The sequence below is a fragment of the Blennius ocellaris genome (genome assembly GCF_963422515.1).
Source record: "Blennius ocellaris genome assembly, chromosome: 16".
Lineage (NCBI taxonomy): Eukaryota > Metazoa > Chordata > Actinopteri > Blenniiformes > Blenniidae > Blennius > Blennius ocellaris.
In genome coordinates, this window is record NC_137665.1 from 21844909 (window position 1) to 21866187 (window position 21279).

A 21279-nucleotide genomic window follows, 5' to 3' on the forward strand; every position below is an offset into this window, starting at 1 on the left:
CCCTGGTCAGTGTTTCACAGTGATGTCGCTACCTGACATGCTAGTTAGCATCGACAAGAGCTAACGGCTAGCGTGCCAACTCAGTTCCACAAATGTGGCGTTGGTGAAGCTCCGCGCTCTACCGAGTGTAGCTCTAGTTTTCTATATCAGAGCAGGTCGAGCTGTGGAACTAAGAACCTGCTTACTTGACAATTTCAAGTTAAAGCGCCAAACGTTTAGGAGTGTGTTGAGACGTCGCTGGAGCGACTGGAAACTCAACTTTTTACGAACAGAGAGCAAGTTGGAGCTTCTTGAATGCAGAAATGACGAGTTTCCACTTGAAAAGTTGTTGGGGCCTTAATGGTAATTAATCTAAAAGGATGTGTATCATCTGCATATTAACAGAAGTTGAAGTGTGTCCTGACAATATTCCCAATGGGAAGCTTGGATAACGGAGAGTACAGGTCTTAACACAGAACCCTGTGGGACGCCGTCGTTGCCTGAAGTCTGCAGGTTTGTGGATCAAATGTATAACGTCCTGAAAAGTTCAGCAAACGTGCAGTTTTAAACTTTTATTAGAATTCAAAACAAAAGCAATTTCCACTTTAAAAAAAAAAAAAAAAAGTTCCCGTGTAAGAAAGTAAATCCACCAACATCATCAGCTCGCCGTTTGCGTCCACGTGTGGTTTTAATTCTTCCTTGTGTAGAAGGAGGCGGAGTTTAACGGCAAAGGGTCCATCTGTTGTCCTGACCAGGACAGTCCAGGTGTCTCAGCATGAGCTGGCAGTAGAGGGCGCTGTGGAGTCACACAGCGCAGCACCAGTGGGAATTGCTTTGGCGCAGTGGAGAGCACTGCAGGGGTCACCGGCTCACCGGAAGACAAAGGGGGTCAAACTGCAGGTTCCGGAGCTCAAAGAGAAGAAAAACGTACAAAACCTACGTAATGGAAACAGCACCGCGTATCAATCCGCTCTTGAAAGTAGTCCCGAGATAAAGCACCGCGCTTCCTTCTTTTTAAATAGCGTGGGGTGGAAATAAGGAACCCTGTACACATGAGGGGAACTTAAAGGGGAACTTTTACGCTTTTTTTCACATTTCCATTCACTTAATTTTTTTTTTTTTTTTTTTACACAAAACACGAGGCTAGAGAAATGACACGCCACGTCTGAAATATAATTTTTTTTTTTTTTTTCAAAATATGCACACGGGCTGTGAGAAAGTAATCATGATGCTGGTGTCAAATTACCTGCATTAATAACCCCACTGTCAAGTTTCTCTCGCAGATGGATGAACGTGTTAAACGGCACGAGGCTGGTGTCAAATTACCGGCGCAAATAATCCAGCTGTTTTAGCTGACGGCCGCGTTGAACATAAAGTTCCTCCTCCAGGAAACCTGCTCTAACTCATTTATTGAAAAGGTTTGCGCGGCAGACACGCACAACGCGAGGCTGGTGTCAAATAACACGGCCATCACTTCATCGCTAAATGCCAAGTTTGAACGTCAGGTGATTGACATGGTACGAAAGCTTCTCCTGAGATTTCTTCATAAAAAAACACTCATCATAAAGCTGGTGTCAAATTACAAACTTGGAATGCTTTACATCATCTGAATATCAACAATTTTATTCTTTGGTTATATTGAATATTTTTTTTTATTTTTAGGCTGATTTGATACCTGCACTCATTTTTTGTGACATCAAAGGCTGATTTGACCAATTGAAGCTCAAAGAAACATTTTAAAATTAAATTAAACCTTAAAATATGATTGAGTTTATTATAATAAATAGTACATTCCCGTGTATAGATGTAGAATAAAAGAAGCTGGAACGTTCTCATGCTGACGTTTAAATAAAACGTATTTTCAAACTAAAGCTACCTACATAATAACGGTTGGTTTATGAAACCTCTGAAGAGACGCAGCTTCGTCACACACGGCGACCAGGATGCTGCTGTCAAATTACAAGCGCGGGGCCGCGTGTCGGAAACGACGGATCTGCAGAAACGACGGATCTGCAGAAACGACTGATCTGCAGAAACGAGTGATCTGCAGAAACGAGTGATCTGCAGAAACGAGTGATCTGCAGAAACGAGTGATCTGCAGAAACGAGTGATCTGCAGAAACGAGTGATCTGCAGAAACGACGGATCTGCAGAAACGACTGATCTGCAGAAACGAGCGCATTGATCCGAAGAGCAGGAGCGTAAGAGGTCCCCTTTAAGGATTTACTCCCTCAGTGTGATTCTGATTGGAGCCCTGAGATCTGCTCCTGAGGGTGTGTGTGTGTGTGTGTGTGTGTGTGTGTGTGTGTGTGTGTGTGTGTGTGTGTGTGTGTGTGTGTGTGTGTGTGTGTGTGTGTGTGTGTGTGTGTGAGAGAAGAGGCAGCAGCCGCTGCAGCACCTCTGGAACCTGACAGACCGAAGCGTCGGACCAGCTGGTGAATCTCCTGAAAAATGGAAAACGAGCGACTTCGCTTATTTAAAAAAGTTGTTCTTGTTTCTGACAATCCCTGCAGTTACTGTGTGTGTGTGTGTGTGTGTGTGTGTGTGTGTGTGTGTGTGTGTGTGTGTGCACGCGTGTGTGTGTGTGACACCTGTTTGTTGCAGTTTTTGTTTCCCCCCCACTGTTTGTCGTGTTTCTCGTCACTTTAAAAGAGTTTGTCTGGCCTTCAGTCTCTCCGGCGCTTCTCCTCTTCCTCAAGAGGATGAAGATGAAGAGGCTCCCCCTCGCTCCTGGGAGACGCCGTTGCTGGTCTCGCCACTGGGTTGAACCTGGAAGGGGTAGAGATCCGGCTCTGGCTGGGACTCCTCTGCCGTCTCCCAGTCCTCCTCCTCCTCCTCCTCCTCCTCCTCCTCCTGCTCCTCCGTGCGGGCGCCGTGGTTCCGGAGGAGGCGGAGTCTGGCCATGGCGCGGTCGATGGTGGCAGTGCTGATGAGGTTGAAGTCATGCATGCTGATGAGGTGCAGCAGGAAGTTGCGGCCCAGGCTGCGGCCGATGATGAGGTCGGCGTGCTGCTCGGCGAACAGCAGGCAGGCCTGGTTCATCTGGTTGTCGGCGATGAAGCTGAAAGCACAAGACGAGTCGGGATTCAGGACCCAAACGTTCCCCACGACATCACCTGACGTCACACGCGACCAGCCAACTTCCTGCTTTTCCCCGTTGGCGCCGGCGGATTCTCCGCCGGCGTTTTATTGCGACAGGCTCTCTTAAAGCGACAGACCCGTGTTTCATGACGTGCAGGTTCCACAGCTTCATGATCTCCTTCTCGCCCTCGTTCACGTCGGTGAACTCCTCGATTTGCTGCGGGGGAGAGCGAGCAGAGCGGCGTGAGCCCGGGGGGCGGGGGTACCGAGACGGTATTGAGACGGGGCGGCTCCGCCACCGACCTTCGCCGTCTTCTCCTTCAGCCAGTCGGGGTCGCGCTCGTCCTCGCTGTCCTCCTCCAGCTCCTGCGGCCGCAGCGGCAGGCAGCAGTCGCTCTGGAAGTACAGCCGGTTGTGTCCGCTGATGTAGGTCCGCTGCTGCTCGCGCTCGCCGTCCTCCGGCTCCAGGAACTCCGACAGGCTCGGCTTCGTCCTCTTGGGCCTGAGGGGGCGGGGCGACAGAGAGCACGGGTTCAGGTGGCGGGCGGCGGGCGGAGGTTCGGGGGGGTCGGGGCGTACCTGCAGACCAGGACGTGGGTGACGGCCGTCCTCTTGACCGGGCCGTTCCTGCTGAAGGCGAAGCCGGGCTGGCTGTGGACGTCCTGAGGGTTCCCTGCGTACGAGCCGTCGTAGCACTCGTTGACCGACACCTCGATCTTCGCTCCTTTAGGGTGAGGCTGACAACCACAACACACCGTCGGCCACAACATTACAACCACCGGCCGCAGGCAGCAGCAGCAGCAGCTCCTCCGATTGGCCGGCGGGGCGCGAGCATCTCACCACGTAGTTGAAGATGAAGCGGGAGTGTGACAGCTTGAGGTGTTTGAGCAGGCTGTACAGCTTCCTGCAGTTCAGGGTGCACCAGGGGCAGTGCAGGTCGTCTCTGGCCTCCGTCTGCTGCCGCGTGTTGTGATTGTACTGGAACTGCACGCAGAGCGTCAGGCCTCAGAGCAGCGACACACGCACGCACACGCACACACACACACACACACACCCCGGGTCAGCACGCACGCACGCACACACACACCCCGGGTCAGCACGCACGCACGCACGCACGCACGCACGCACACGCACACGCACACGCACACGCACACACACACACACACACACACACACACACACACACACACACACACACACACACACACACACACACACGCCACCCACCAGGTAGAAGATCCGTAGCTTCTGTCGAGGTTCGGCTGAGATCTGCTCCCTTCTCGTCTGAACGTCGGAGTTTAAAGGCTCCTTGACAGCTGCAGGAAGACGTTGGACTTTAATCGTCTAAAAGATAAAACATGATCCTGTTTCCTGCTTTAGTCTTTGTTGTGTGCTGACCCGGGGGGTGTGTGTGTGTGTGTGTGTGTGTGTGTGTGTGTGTGTGTGTGTGTGTGTGTGTGTGCTGACCCGGGATGTATCAGTGTGTGTGTGTGTGTGTGTGTGTGTGTGTGTGTGTGTGTGTGTGTGTGTGTGTGCTGACCCGGGGTGTATCAGTGTGTGTGTGTGTGTGTGTGTGTGTGTGTGTGTGTGTGTGTGTGTGTGTGTGTGTGTGTGTGCTGACCCGGGGTGTATCAGTGTGTGTGTGTGTGTGTGTGTGTGTGTGTGTGTGTGTGTGTGTGTGTGTGTGTGTGTGTGTGCTGACCCGGGGTGTATCAGTGTGTGTGTGTGTGTGTGTGTGTGCTGACCCGGGGTGTATCAGTGTGTGTGTGTGTGTGTGTGTGCTGACCCGGGGTGTATCAGTGTGTGTGTGTATGTGTGTGTGTGTGTGTGTGTGTGTGTGTGTGTGTGTGTGTGTGTGTGTGTGCTGACCCGGGGTGTATCAGTGTGTGTGTGTGTGTGTGTGTGTGTGTGTGTGCTGACCCGGGGTGTATCAGTGTGTGTGTGTGTGTGTGTGTGTGTGTGTGTGTGTGTGTGTGTGTGTGCTGACCCGGGGTGTATCAGTGTGTGTGTGTGTGTGTGTGTGTGTGTGTGTGTGTGTGTGTGTGTGTGTGTGTGTGTGTGTTGACCCGGGGTGTATCAGTGTGTGTGTGTGTGTGTGTGTGTGTGTCTGACCCAGGGTGTGTGTGTGTGTGTGTGTGTGTGTGTGTGTGTGTGTGTGTGTGTGTGTGTGTGTGCTGACCCGGTATGTATCAGTGTGTGTGTGTGTGTGTGTGTGTGTGTGTGTGTGTGTGTGTGTGTGTGTGTGTCTGCTGACCCAGGGTGTGTGTGTGTGTGTGTGTGTGTGTGTGTGTGTGTGTGTGTGTGTGTGTGTGTGTGTGTGTGTGTGTGTGCTGACCCGGTATGTATCAGTGTGTGTGTGTGTGTGTGTGTGTGTGTGTGTGTGTGTGTGCTGACCCGGGATGTATCAGTGAGTGTGTGTGTGTGTGTGTGTGTATGTGTGTGTGTGTGTGTGTGTGTGTGTGTGTGTGTGGGTGTGTGTGTCTGCTGAGCCAGGGTGTGTGTGTGTGTGTGTGTGTGTGTGCTGACCCGGGGTGTATCAGTGTGTGTGTGTGTGTGTGTGTGTGTTGTGTGTGCTGACCCGGGATGTATCAGTGAGTGTGTGTGTGTGTGTGTGTGTGTGTGTGTGTGTATGTGTGTGTGTGTGTGTGTGTGTGTGTGTGTGTGTGTGTGTGTGTGTGTGGGTGTGTGTGTCTGCTGACCCAGGGTGTGTGTGTGTGTGTGTGTGTGTGTGCTGACCCGGGGTGTATCAGTGTGTGTGTGTGTGTGTGTGTGTGTGTGTTGTGTGTGCTGACCCGGGATGTATCAGTGTGTGTGTGTGTGTGTGTGTGTGTGTGTGTGTGTGTGTGTGTGTGTGTGTGAGTGTGTGCTGACCCAGGGTGTGTGTGTGTGTGTGTGTGCTGACCCAGGGTGTGTGTGGCGCGCAGCGTGCTGGTCCGGGGGTCCTGGTTGGTCTCAGAGTTGCGGGTGGCCAGAGGTTTGGCCACAGGAGCTGTGGACCTGCTGGTGGAGTCGCTGGTCCAACGCAGAGTGAACTGCAGGGTGGGGCCCTGAGAGAAGCTCTCGAAGGGGGGGAGGTGCTGGAGGAGGTGCAGGAGGAGGAGGAGGAGCTTTAATATGATAAGACTGTCCAAATGATGATGACATTTCCATTACGTCTTATTTTAGTGAAATTGGAGCTGCTCTCCAGGTGGAGCTGCTCTCCAGGTGGAGCTGATCTCCAGGTGGAGCTGATCTCTAGGTGGAGCTGCTCTCCAGGTGGAGCTGCTCTCTACGCACCTTCCCGTCCAGGATGGTCTCCCAGGTGGCCCTCTTCTTGTTGACGGGACACTCCTCCATCTCCTGCATGGACACCTCATATTCTCCGTCCAGCAGCTGCAGACGCCTGAGGATGAGAAGACGTCTGAGGATGAGAAGACGTCTGAGGATGAGAAGACGTCTGAGTCTCTCACTTTAGAAACAAGCGTTGCTTGTCCACTGGTTCCTGCTCAGCCTGACTCCACTTCACTACTTTCTACTGCCGCCTCTCCGCTGCCAGCGCCCGTCCTGCCTCCTCCTCCAGTGAGCTGAGGCCAGTAGACAATGTGACGTCGGCAGACGGCAGCCTCTGATTGGACGGGGCGTGATGTCACTCCATGAGTCAGGAGAGCATCTTTGATTCACCATTTTGAAACCCGATCAGAACCAGTGGAGCAGCGAGGAGCTGCAGACGTTTCTCTGTCTGGAGGCGACCAGACGATTCAGGACGTCTCCCAGCCACCAGACCACCGGTGTTCTGGATTAACTGGTTCTCCTGTTAAGTGATGACCTTCGTCCTCCAGCGGCTCCTTTTCACAGCAGATGTTAAAAACCCGACCAGAACCCGGAACTGTCCTGGAGCTTTTGTTGGTCTTAGTTAAACATCAGCTGCTGCTAACGGCTGGAGGCAGGAGTCACCAGTTAACAGGGGCACCAGTGAAACCGAAACACCGGCCAGTGAAGCACCATCGTAATGATTCACATGTTGTAACATTAAGAATAAATATATAGAATTGAATCTATTATATGAGCTGATATGCAATGTACATTGGCTCTGCGTCAAACCAGGGTGATTACTTGTACACAGGGAAAAGCTTTGATGACTCCACCCACACCGTATTGTCATGGAAACCAACTGAGGCTGAGGAGAGCAGAGTAGAGTTGAGTAGAGTCGAGTAGAGGAGAGTCGGGTCAAACAGAGTCGAGTAGAGGAGAGTCGGGTCAAACAGAGTCGAGTAGAGGAGAGTCGGGTCAAACAGAGTCGAGTAGAGGAGAGTCGGGTCAAACAGAGTCGAGTAGAGGAGAGTCGGGTCAAACAGAGTCGAGTAGAGGAGAGTCGGGTCAAACAGAGTCGAGTTGAGGAGAGTCAAGTAGAGGAGGGGAGAGTAGAGGAGAATAGATGTGAGTTGAATAGATGAGTATAGTTGAGTAAAGTAGAGTGGAGGAGAGTAGAGGATGGGAAGAGGAGAGAAGAGGATGAGAAGAAGAGAGTAGAGGATGGGAAGAGGAGAGTAGAGGATGGGAAGAAGAGAGTAGAGGATGGGAAGAAGAGAGTAGAGGATGAGAAGATGAGAGAAGAGGATGAGAAGAGGAGAGTAGAGGATGAGAAGAAGAGAGTAGAGGATGGGAAGAAGAGAGAAGAGGAGAGTAGAGGATGAGAAGAGGAGAGGATGAGAACATGAGAGAAGGGGAGAGTAGAGGATGAGAAGATGAGAGAAGAGGAGAGTAGAGGATGAGAAGAGGAGAGTAGAGGATGAGAAGAGGAGAGAAGAGGATGAGAAGATGCGAGAAGAGTAGAGAATGAGAAGAGGAGAGTAGAGGATGAGAAGAGGAGAGTAGAGGATGAGAAGATGAGAGTAGAGGAGTAGAGGATGAGAAGAGGAGAGAAGAGGGGAGTAGAGGATGAGAAGAGGAGAGTAGAGGATGAGAAGAGGAAAGTAGAGGATGAGAGAAGAGGAGAGTAGAGGATGAGAAGAGGAAAGTAGAGGATGAGAAGATGAGAGAAGAGGAGAGAAGAGGAGAGTAGAGGATGAGAAGAGGAGAGTAGAGGATGAGAAGAGGAGAGTAGACGATGAGAAGATGAGAGAAGAGGAGAGAAGATGAGAGAAGAGGATGAGAAGAGGAGAGTAGAGGATGAGAAGAGGAGAGTAGACGATGAGAAGATGAGAGAAGAGGATGAGAAGAGGAGAGAAGAGGAGAGAAGAGGATGAGAAGAGGAGAGAAGATGAGAGAAGAGGAGAGAAGAGGAGGAACAGGTGTAAAAGGTGGATGAGAAGAAGTTTCATGAGGAAGAAACAAACCGATCAGAGTTTCTTCACCTGTTCTTATCAAAGACGGTCATCTGAGCCACAAACGTGGTGTCGCCCTCGTCTCTGAGGGCGGAGCTCCTCCTCTTCCTGTTCACCACCTCCTCTGAATACTCTGACACACACACACACACACACAGACACACAGACACACACACACACACACACACACACACACACACACACACACACACACACACACACACACACACACACACACACACACACACACACACACACACACACACACACACACACACACACACACACACACAGTGTCATGAACCACAGCAGGAGGTCCGCCTCCTCCCAGCCGGTCACCACAGTGACGACCAGATCAAAGCAGCAGATGACAGTAGGTGTGGGTGTGAGTGGCGGCTCACCTCTGCCGTAGTGATTGTCTCCGTTGAGCGTGGGGGTGCAGCCGGGCCTGGACACCCTGAACAGCAGTGAGTACGACTTCACCATGTGGGAGTTGCTGGGTTCGAACTCGCTGCTGGGGACGAGCAGCGACGGCACGGCCCCCGCCTTGGCCTGGACGCCGGCGCCGCTCGGCTCCGGGTTCAGAGGCACCTGCTTCTTCCCCGTCGGCACCTGCTTGACCGGGCAGCTCACGTCCTGGTGGGAGGTCAGAGGTCAGAGGTCGCGCACCTTCTCAGTCTTACAGCTTGGATGTGGAGGAAAGCGTGGAGCACCGACCTTCCTCTTCTTGTGGCAGACTTTGACCAGCAGAACCTCCAGACACACCGAGTTCTGCTCGTTCTCGCTGTCCTGAGACGGTTTTCCTGAACAAGCAGGGACAAAGACGTCAAAACATCAGATTATAGAGCATCTTCCCCTCTCTAACATCAGATTATAGAGCATCTTCCCCTCTCTAACATCAGATTATAGAGCATCTTCCCCCTCTAACATCAGATTATAGAGCATCTTCCCCCTCTAACATCAGATTATAGAGCATCTTCCCCCTCTAACATCAGATTATAGAGCATCTTCCCCCTCTGACATCAGATTATAGAGCATCTTCCCCCCCTGACATCAGATTATAGAGCATCTTCCTCCTCTAACATCAGATTATAGAGCATCTCCCTCCTCTAACATCAGATTATAGAGCATCTTCCCCCTTCTAACATCAGATTATAGAGCATCTTCCTCCTCTAACATCAGATTATAGAGCATCTTCCTCCCCTGACTGATTGATGTGATCACATGAGGGGGCGGAGCCTACCAGCTTTGTGGAAGAAGCCAGTGAAGGTGAGATGCAGGTTGGAGGCCAAGCTGCAGGAGAAGAAGAAACATTTCCTCAGATTAAAGGACCAGAGAGGAGAGGGTGGATGAAGTGAGGTTGTTCCTGGAGTCTCTACCTGAGCGTCTCCTGCTCTCCTCTCATCTTCTCCACCTTGAACAGCAGATTGTCCACCTTGGAGCTTTTCCTGTCAAACACCAGCAGTTAGTGACTCACATGTTCTTCTTGCTTCCCTGAGACAGACCAGGACCCAGAGACAGACCAGGACCCCGAGACAGACCAGGGCCCCGAGACAGACCAGGGCCCCGAGACAGACCAGGACCCCGAAACAGACCAGGACCCCGAGACAGACCAGGGCCCCGAGACAGACCAGGGCCCAGAGACAGACCAGGGCCCCGAGACAGACCAGGACCCCGAGACAGACCAGGACCCCGAGACAGACCAGGGCCCCGAGACAGACCAGGGCCCCGAGACAGACCTGGGCCCCGAGACAGACCTGGGCCCCGAGACAGACCAGGACCCCGAGACAGACCAGGGCCCAGAGACAGACCAGGGCCCCGAGACAGACCAGGGCCCCGAGACAGACCAGTGCGGGGAACCACAGACCTGCTTGCATCATATTGCTGTAACGAGTGTGGCGGGTCTGTTCACATAGTGAGACCACTTGCCCCCCGCTGGGCTGCCCCCCCCCCAGGCTCCATGCCCGGTAATGAAGCTCAGTGATCACAAACAGCTGTGAGGCTCAGCCTCCATGTTCTCCTGGAGGCCCCTCACATACACCTTCAACATGTGGGCTCCCTGAAGGAGAACCGTCTGCTGGAGCGTCTCAGGAAGAGGAGGAGGAGGAGGAGCAGGAGGAGGAGGAGGAGGAGGAGCAGGAAGAGGAGAAGGAGGAGGAGCAGGAGGAGGAGAAGGAGAAGGAGGAGGAAGAGGAGCAGGAAGAGGAGGAGCAGGGGGAGGAGGAGGAAGAGGAGCAGGAGCAGGAGAAGGAAGAGGAGCAGGAGAAGGAGGAGGAAGAGGAGCAGGAGGAAGAGGAGCAGAGGAAGAGGAGCAGGAGGAGGAAGAGGAAGAGGAGCAGGAGCAGGAGAAGGAAGAGGAGCAGGAGAAGGAGGAGGAAGAGGAGCAGGAGGAAGAGGAAGAGGAGCAGAGGAAGAAGAGCAGGAGGAGGAAGAGGAGGAGGAAGAGGAGCAGGAGGAGGAGGAGGAAGAGGAGCAGGAGGAAGAGGAGCAGGAGGAGGAGGAAGAGGAGGAGCAGGAGGAGGAAGAGGAGGAGCAGGAGGAGGAAGAGGAGCAGGAGGAGGAGGAGGAAGAGGAGGAGGAGGAAGAGGAGCAGGAGGAGGAAGAGGAGCAGTAGGAGGAGGAAGAGGACCAGGAGGAGGAGGAGGAAGAGGAGGAAGAGGAGGAGGAGGAAGAGGAGCAGGAGGAGGAAGAGGAGCAGGAGGAGGAGCAGGAGGAGGAGCAGGAGGAGGAGGAGACTCCTCGTTTACCAGAAGGTTTTGTTCCACAGACGTTTTATGTTTAATGTCTCCGGCAGAAAACAATGTAGTTTTCATGTTCGTCCACTAGTTGGTGCTGTTGTTAGTTTTAGTACCACCACACACACACACACACACACACACACACACACACACACACACACACACACACACACACACACACACACACACACACACACACACACACACACACACACACACACACACACACACACACACACACACACACACACACACACACACACACACACACACACACACTCTCTCTACCTCTTCGCGCTGCCCCGGGAGTTGCGGTGGCACATGTAGGTGAGCGTCCTGTGCAGGAAGATGGGCTACCGGGAGCAGAAACACAAGCGTTAGGAGGTGTGGGTTCAGGTGGACGAGCTCAGAGCTGACCCCAGACTCACGGCGATCAGGTTCCTGGTGCGGAGGAAGCGGTAGATCTGCGTCGGCTCTGCAGAGAGAAACACAGTGAATGGAGTCCGACGGCTTCAGACTGCGGCCTGCCTGCTCCATACTCCTGCTCTGTGTGCTCACGTGGAGTTAAATGGTGGTATTTAAACAGCCAGAGTCTTCCTGCCAAGCGTCGGCTGCTTTTAAACAGTCCTGATCGGATGCGAGTTGGAAAAACTCAAATGAAAGTAGAAGACTCTGGGTCTGGTTGGGAGTCAATCAGCTCCTCGTAGTTCCAGACGTGTGATGGAACCAGAGCGATCTTACTGAAGCTCCACCAAGCGTTCAAACTGAAGTGCAACAACAACAACAACAACAACAAAAGATCGTGGACTAATTCAAACCAAACATCGTGACTCTTTTCTTGTTCTGAATTCTGGAAAACTTTAACACACCACCTGCTGGTACCAAGTGGTATTACAGGATGATCAGACTTTGGAAATTGTCTCTTCAATGACAAACGTCTTTACAGGAGGAAACGTCTTCACCCCATCATTGTTTGGAGGTTTTAATCGGTTTTGAGTAAGTTTATTTCATATTGAGTTTGTACCGAGTCAAGATTCTGATGTAGTTCTGCTCACTGACATTTTCCTGTGAACTTAAAGAAAGCGTCAGTGGAAACACGTGGCTGCACCGGTTTAGTGTTGCTGAATTCAGGAGGATGTGGTCGGTTTGAACCTGCAGCTCTATGAGGCCTTCAGACAATTATACCTAAATAAACATTTCATTCTTTTTTTCCTCTTGTCATTTTCAAAAAGACTCGTGGCTAAAAAAAAGAGCTTTTGAAATAAGTAAAATGGAGAAAATTAAAAGAAGATAAAACTATCATAAATGAGGAAAAATTTAAAAAACTGTCAGCTTTCTATAACTCAGTTCTGGTTTGAATTAATGTCGGTTCTCCGTTTAGGTCTGTATAAAAAATCTAGGTCTAAAAGAACCAGGATATTATATTTGAAGCATATTAATAATAATAATAATAATAGTTTATTTGTAAAGATCCAGGTCTGCGTCACCAGACAGATTAAACGGAAAACAAGACCCAGGCGGGTAGAACCTCAGTCTCGTTGAAAGATTCAGAAGATTTAGTCCTTGTTTCAAGAAACTTTTCACTGCAGGCTTCAAATTAACGTTTAAGAAAGTTTTATTCTTGTTACTTTGACAAAATGAGCCAATCAGCAGGTCAGCTATATCACACACACACGAAACCTCTCCCTGTGTTCTGAAGTGACAGTCTGACCCTGATCTCCCTGGTTCTCCTGGTCTGATCTCCCTGGTTCTCCAGGTCTGATCTCCCTGGTTCTCCTGGTCTGATCTCCCTGGTTCTCCAGGTCTGATCTCCCTGCTTCTCCTGGTCTGATCTCCCTGGTTCTCCTGGTCTGATCTCCCTGGTTCTCCTGGTCTGATCTCCCTGGTTCTCCAGGTCTGATCTCCCTGGTTCTCCTGGTCTGATCTCCCTGGTTCTCCTGGTCTGATCTCCCTGGTTCCCTTGGTCTGATCTCCCTGGTTCTCCTGGTCTGATCTCCCTGGTTCTCCTAGTCTGATCTCCCTGGTTCTCCTGGTCTACTCTCTCTATTTCTCCAGGTCTGATCTCCCTGGTTCTCCTGGTCTGACCTGCCTGGTTCTCCAGGTCTGATCTCCCTGGTTCTCCTGGTCTGATCTCCCTGGTTCCCCTGGTCTGCTCTGCCTGGTTCTCCAGGTCTAACCTCTCTATTTCTCTAGGTCTGATCTCCCTGGTTCTCCAGGTCTAATCTCTCTATTTCTCCAGGTCTGATCTCCCTGGTTCTCCAGGTTTAATCTGCCTGGTTCTCCAGGTCTAATCTCTCTATTTCTCCAGGTCTGATCTCCCTGGTTCTCCAGGTCTAATCTGCCTGGTTCTCCAGGTCTAATCTCTCTATTTCTCCAGGTCTGATCTCCCTGGTTCTCCAGGTCTGATCGCTCTGGTTCTCCAGGTCTAATCTCTCTTTCTCCATGTCTGATCTCCCTGGTTCTCCTGGTCTGATCTCTCTGGTTCCCCTGGTCTGATCTCCCTGGTTCCCCTGGTCTGATCTCCCTGGTTCTCCTGGTCTGATCTGCCTGGTTCTCCAGGTCTAATCTCTCTATTTCTCCAGGTCTGATCTCCCTGGTTCTCCAGATCTGATCTGCCTGGTTCTCCAGGTCTAATCTCTCTATTTCTCCAGGTCTGATCTCCCTGGTTCTCCAGGTCTGATCTCCCTGGTTCTCCAGGTCTAATCTCTCTATTTCTCCAGGTCTGATCTCCCTGGTTCTCCAGGTCTAATCTGCCTGGTTCTCCAGGTCTAATCTGCCTGGTTCTCCAGGTCTAATCTCTCTATTTCTCCAGGTCTAATCTCTCTATTTCTCCAGGTCTAATCTCTCTATTTCTCCAGGTCTAATCTCCCTGGTTCTCCAGGTCTGATCTCTCTTTCTCCAGGTCTGATCTCTCTTTCTCCAGGTCTGATCTCTCTTTCTCCAGGTCTGATCTCTCTTTCTCCAGGTCTGATCTCCCTGGTTCTCCAGGTTTAATCTGCCTGGTTCTCCAGGTCTAATCTCTCTATTTCTCCAGGTCTGATCTGCCTGGTTCCCCTGGTCTGATCTCCCTGGTTCTCCAGGTCTAATCTGCCTAGTTCTCCAGCCGGGACTCACTCTCGAAGGCCTGCAGGAACAGCTCGTGGTCCGCCTGGAGCAGCTGCATGTTGGGCTTCTTGGCTGCGGAGGACGTCGGGTACACTCCGTTGGCTTTCCCCCCAGAGCCGAACCCCACCGGGTGGCTGCCGCCCTGCTTGTGTGGAGCCATCAGGGGGGGAGATCGGGGCGAGAGAGGGATGAAGGGAGGCGGTGATCGCCCCTCCGCCGGAGGAGAAGTGGAAAGAAAGCGGCTCCTCGGTTCTTTGTCAAAACAAAAGAGCCTCCAGAAAGCAGCCGCTCACCGCAGACCGCCCGCACTCCTCATCCCCGAACACACGCTGCTTCCACGGCGGAGGACATCGGAGGAGCCGCGGCGAGACGTCCCCACGGAGGAGCGGGTGAGCCAGCCGCGGAGCCCCGGGGAGGAGGCTGGAAATGCGCGGAAGAGGAGAGCCGCCTCCGGGCGACCCGTGAGCCTCAGCGCGCTAACTTCCGTAGCCACCTAGCACGAAACGCCGGGCTAACCGGCTAGCAGCGCCCGCCGCTCGCGCTCCGGTTTCTACGACGAAACCAGAACCGGAGCCGCCAAACAGCCGATAAACATCAGAATTCGCTCGTTTTTGATGAAATATGAAACACGACGGAGAAGAAAATTCACATCTCTCCACGAGCGGCTGGGTAAGTTCGGCTCTCGGCGGAGGCAAGCGATGGAATATCACACTCACATCCGGTTTTACTCTACAAAATAAAATAAACTTTTGTGTTGAAGTTGATGTCATTTTACTGTGTAACATTATACAAATCATATTTATTTCTTTGGTTAAACACATCAAAAGGAAAATCAAGAACTGTTTGAACGCATGTTTTTATTTATGACTGCCTAAAATCCCTAATCCAAAGTTAAAAATCCTACCAAATAACAAATGAGCGTTAGATAAACCATCCAAGCACATATATCTGTTGATATCAGTCTATTTGAGTATAGATGCTTGCCTCACGTTATTCTCGGGATAACATTATATAAACTCTTAAATAAACATTGTTCAAGGTTTAAAAAAAGATAACGGAGAAGGATTCACTGATTCATGCTCTTACTTTGAAGGATCTATCGTCCGTGTTTCTGGTTTGTCGTGCTTCAACTTTGAGGTGGCCGAACGGACGTTTGACTCGTGTTGAAAGATCCCGCCTTCTGGCGCCTCTGTCCAATCACTGCTGAGGTCGGTGGAACTCTCAGCTCTCATTGGTGAATCAGTAAAGGTGGGCGGGGCTTCGAAGCTGCGTTTGCCGCCCGGTTCACAGATTGGGACAAATACACTGCCAAAAAACTTCAAAATGCACATAAAACCGCAAGAAAATCATAAGAGCGCACACAAAACTGCAATAGGTTCATAAAAACGCATAAATATGCAACAAATTCAGCAAATTCTCTCTCTTGATGAAGTTAAAGCAATTATTCATTAGAAAAAACACTTTATTTCCTTGTGCCACTTCATTTCCCCTCAAAACACATTTTATCCTCACATGTTATTACACAATTCTAAAAAAAAAATCCATTAAATTGAGATATTCATATTTCATTAAAAACTTACAGCCTACATCATAAATGACCAGTGTTGCATAATTTTTTATTTAGGTGTTTTTTTCTTTTGTGACAAACATAAATAAAACATCTACATATTGAAACCCTTGACAGGAGCTTTGCAGATTCTTGCATGGATTTCTAGCAGCTGAGAAGCTTCGACAGGATACATTAATTTCTGCTACAACTTTAGATTTTTCAGATGTTCCAGAACTCTTTGAGAAAGGGAAGAAATAGTTGAAGAGTTCAACATGTTTGTTGGTAAGTCTTTAAGTGTGTTAAAAAAAAGAAGTTCTGACTGAGGTTTCGCATGGAAAGCAGTTTGAGGAGCCACAGAGGTCGCTCACTTGAGTTTCCAGGGTCCTGGAGTTCCTCAGGGTCTTTGAGAAACCTTCAAATCTGTCTGGAGCTGATAAACGGGTCGCGGCTCTGCAGGAACTGCAGGTAGTCGAAGTGTCGGCGGGCGACCACCTGGTTCTGACGGATGTAGTAGACGAAGTAGGAGAGGAGCATGACGAACCAGAGGAACATGGTGAGCAGGGTCAGGACGTCCGTGCTTCTTCTCACGCAGCGACAAAGATCCCAGTCCTCCAGCAGCAGGACCAGAGACAGACCCACAGCGCCTGCAACACAACCACTACACAATCACTACACAATAACAACACAACCACTACACCATCACTAGACAATAACAACACAAACACTACACAATCACTAGACAATAACAACACAATCACTAGACAATAACAACACAACCACTACACAACAACAACACAACCACTACACCATCACTAGACAATAACAACACAACCACTACACCATCACTAGACAATAACAACACAACCACTACACTATCACTAGACAATAACAACACAACCACTACACCATCACTAGACAATAACAACACAACCACTACACCATCACTAGACAATAACAACACAACCACTACACCATCACTAGACAATAACAACACAACCACTACACCATCACTAGACAATAACAACACAACCACTACACTATCACTAGACAATAACAACACAACCACTACACCATCACTAGACAATAACAACACAACCACTACACCATCACTAGACAATAACAACACAACCACTACACCATCACTAGACAATAACAACACAACCACTACACCATCACTAGACAATAACAACACAACCACTACACAACAACAACACAACCACTACACCATCACTACACAATAACAACACAACCACTACACCATCACTAGACAATAACAACACAATCACTACACAACAACAACACAACCACTACACCATCACTAGACAATAACAACACAACCACTACACCATCACTAGACAATAACAACACAACCACTACACCATCACTAGACAATAACAACACAATCACTACACAACAACAACACAACCACTACACCATCACTAGACAACAACAACACAATCACTACACAACAACAACACAACCACTACACCATCACTAGACAACAACAACACAATCACTACACAACAACAACACAACCACTACACCATCACTAGACAATAACAACACAACCACTACACCATCACTAGACAATAACAACACAAACACTACACAATCACTAGACAATAACAACACAACCACTACACCATCACTAGACAATAACAACACAAACACTACACAATCACTAGACAATAACAACACAATCACTAGACAATAACAACACAACCACTACACAACAACAACACAACCACTACACCATCACTAGACAATAACAACACAACCACTACACCATCACTAGACAATAACAACACAACCACTACACTATCACTAGACAATAACAACACAACCACTACACCATCACTAGACAATAACAACACAACCACTACACCATCACTAGACAATAACAACACAACCACTACACCATCACTAGACAATAACAACACAACCACTACACAACAACAACACAACCACTACACCATCACTACACAATAACAACACAACCACTACACCATCACTAGACAATAACAACACAATCACTACACAACAACAACACAACCACTACACCATCACTAGACAACAACAACACAATCACTACACAACAACAACACAACCACTACACCATCACTAGACAATAACAACACAATCACTACACAACAACAACACAACCACTACACCATCACTAGACAACAACAACACAATCACTACACAACAACAACACAACCACTACACCATCACTAGACAACAACAACACAATCACTACACAACAACAACACAACCACTACACCATCACTAGACAATAACAACACAACCACTACACCATCACTAGACAATAACAACACAAACACTACACAACAACAACACAACCACTACACCATCACTAGACAATAACAACACAACCACTACACCATCACTAGACAATAACAACACAACCACTACACCATCACTAGACAATAACAACACAATCACTACACAACAACAACACAACCACTACACCATCACTAGACAACAACAACACAATCACTACACAACAACAACACAACCACTACACCATCACTAGACAACAACAACACAATCACTACACAACAACAACACAACCACTACACCATCACTAGACAATAACAACACAACCACTACACCATCACTAGACAATAACAACACAAACACTACACAATCACTAGACAATAACAACACAACCACTACACCATCACTAGACAATAACAACACAAACACTACACAATCACTAGACAATAACAACACAATCACTAGACAATAACAACACAACCACTACACAACAACAACACAACCACTACACCATCACTAGACAATAACAACACAACCACTACACCATCACTAGACAATAACAACACAACCACTACACTATCACTAGACAATAACAACACAACCACTACACCATCACTAGACAATAACAACACAACCACTACACCATCACTAGACAATAACAACACAACCACTACACCATCACTAGACAATAACAACACAACCACTACACAACAACAACACAACCACTACACCATCACTACACAATAACAACACAACCACTACACCATCACTAGACAATAACAACACAATCACTACACAACAACAACACAACCACTACACCATCACTAGACAATAACAACACAACCACTACACCATCACTAGACAATAACAACACAACCACTACACCATCACTAGACAATAACAACACAATCACTACACAACAACAACACAACCACTACACCATCACTAGACAACAACAACACAATCACTACACAACAACAACACAACCACTACACCATCACTAGACAACAACAACACAATCACTACACAACAACAACACAACCACTACACCATCACTAGACAATAACAACACAACCACTACACCATCACTAGACAATAACAACACAAACACTACACAATCACTAGACAATAACAACACAACCACTACACCATCACTAGACAATAACAACACAAACACTACACAATCACTAGACAATAACAACACAATCACTAGACAATAACAACACAACCACTACACAATCACTAGACAATAACAACACAACCACTACACCATCACTAGACAATAACAACACAAACACTACACAATCACTAGACAATAACAACACAATCACTACACAATCACTAGACAATAACAACACAACCACTACACCATCACTAGACAATAACAACACAACCACTACACAATCACTAGACAATAACAACACAACCACTACACCATCACTAGACAATAACAACACAACCACTACACCATCACTAGACAATAACAACACAACCACTACACCATCACTAGACAATAACAACACAATCACTACACAACAACAACACAACCACTACACCATCACTAGACAACAACAACACAATCACTACACAACAACAACACAACCACTACACCATCACTAGACAACAACAACACAATCACTACACAACAACAACACAACCACTACACCATCACTAGACAATAACAACACAACCACTACACCATCACTAGACAATAACAACACAAACACTACACAATCACTAGACAATAACAACACAACCACTACACCATCACTAGACAATAACAACACAAACACTACACAATCACTAGACAATAACAACACAATCACTAGACAATAACAACACAACCACTACACAATCACTAGACAATAACAACACAACCACTACACCATCACTAGACAATAACAACACAAACACTACACAATCACTAGACAATAACAACACAATCACTACACAATCACTAGACAATAACAACACAACCACTACACCATCACTAGACAATAACAACACAACCACTACACAATCACTAGACAATAACAACACAACCACTACACCATCACTAGACAATAACAACACAACCACTACACCATCACTAGACAATAACAACACAACCACTACACCATCACTAGACAATAACAACACAATCACTACACAACAACAACACAACCACTACACCATCACTAGACAACAACAACACAATCACTACACAACAACAACACAACCACTACACCATCACTAGACAACAACAACACAATCACTACACAACAACAACACAACCACTACACCATCACTAGACAATAACAACACAACCACTACACCATCACTAGACAATAACAACACAAACACTACACAATCACTAGACAATAACAACACAACCACTACACCATCACTAGACAATAACAACACAAACACTACACAATCACTAGACAATAACAACACAATCACTAGACAATAACAACACAACCACTACACCATCACTAGACAATAACAACACAAACACTACACAATCACTAGACAATAACAACACAACCACTACACCATCACTAGACAATAACAACACAACCACTACACAATCACTAGACAATAACAACACAACCACTACACCATCACTAGACAACAACAACACAATCACTACACAACAACAACACAACCACTACACCATCACTAGACAATATCAACACAACCACTACACAACAACAACACAACCACTACACCATCACTAGACAATAACAACACAACCACTACACCATCACTAGACAATAACAACACAAACACTACACAATCACTAGACAATAACAACACAATCACTAGACAATAACAACACAACCACTACACCATCACTAGACAATAACAACACAATCACTACACAACAACAACACAACCACTACACCATCACTACACCATCACTAGACAATAACAACACAACCACTACACAATCACTAGACAATAACAACACAAACACTACACAATCACTAGACAATAACAACACCATCACTAGACAATAACAACACAACCACTACACCATCACTAGACAATAACAACACAAACACTACACAATCACTAGACAATAACAACACAATCACTAGACAATAACAACACAACCACTACACAATCACTAGACAATAACAACACAACCACTACACCATCACTAGACAATAACAACACAAACACTACACAATCACTAGACAATAACAACACAATCACTACACAATCACTAGACAATAACAACA

The 21279-nt window shown here is 48.1% G+C and overlaps 1 protein-coding gene across 1 annotated transcript; it reads right to left on the bottom strand.

The window, feature by feature from the left end:
- Nucleotides 1–538: 538 nt before the first annotated feature.
- On the bottom strand, nucleotides 539–14519 carry LOC308141184 (polycomb protein suz12-B-like). Its single transcript, XM_080511239.1, has 16 exons — nucleotides 14215–14519; nucleotides 11529–11575; nucleotides 11389–11453; nucleotides 9742–9810; nucleotides 9606–9655; nucleotides 9080–9165; nucleotides 8764–8998; nucleotides 8393–8495; nucleotides 6336–6441; nucleotides 5962–6136; nucleotides 4287–4375; nucleotides 3900–4043; nucleotides 3639–3796; nucleotides 3363–3561; nucleotides 3197–3276; nucleotides 539–3039 (listed from the first exon to the last, which is right to left on the bottom strand). The coding sequence occupies exons 1-16, from the start codon at nucleotides 14363–14365 to the stop codon at nucleotides 2673–2675; spliced, it is 2124 nt and encodes a 707-aa protein (XP_080367365.1). The 5' UTR covers nucleotides 14366–14519; the 3' UTR covers nucleotides 539–2672.
- Nucleotides 14520–21279: the final 6760 nt, after the last annotated feature.

Excerpts from the sequence above, each read along its gene's own strand:
- LOC308141184 (XM_080511239.1), bottom strand. The coding sequence starts at position 14,365 with ATGGCTCCACACAAGCAGGGCGGCAGCCACCCGGTGGGGTTCGGCTCT. Across the intron at positions 11,454-11,528 it reads GCACCAGGAACCTGATCGCC|CCCATCTTCCTGCACAGGAC; the intron begins GTGAGTCTGGGG and ends TGCTCCCGGTAG. Across the intron at positions 4,376-5,961 it reads GCGCGCCACACACACCCTGG|CTGTCAAGGAGCCTTTAAAC; the intron begins GTCAGCACACAC and ends GTCTTCCTGCAG.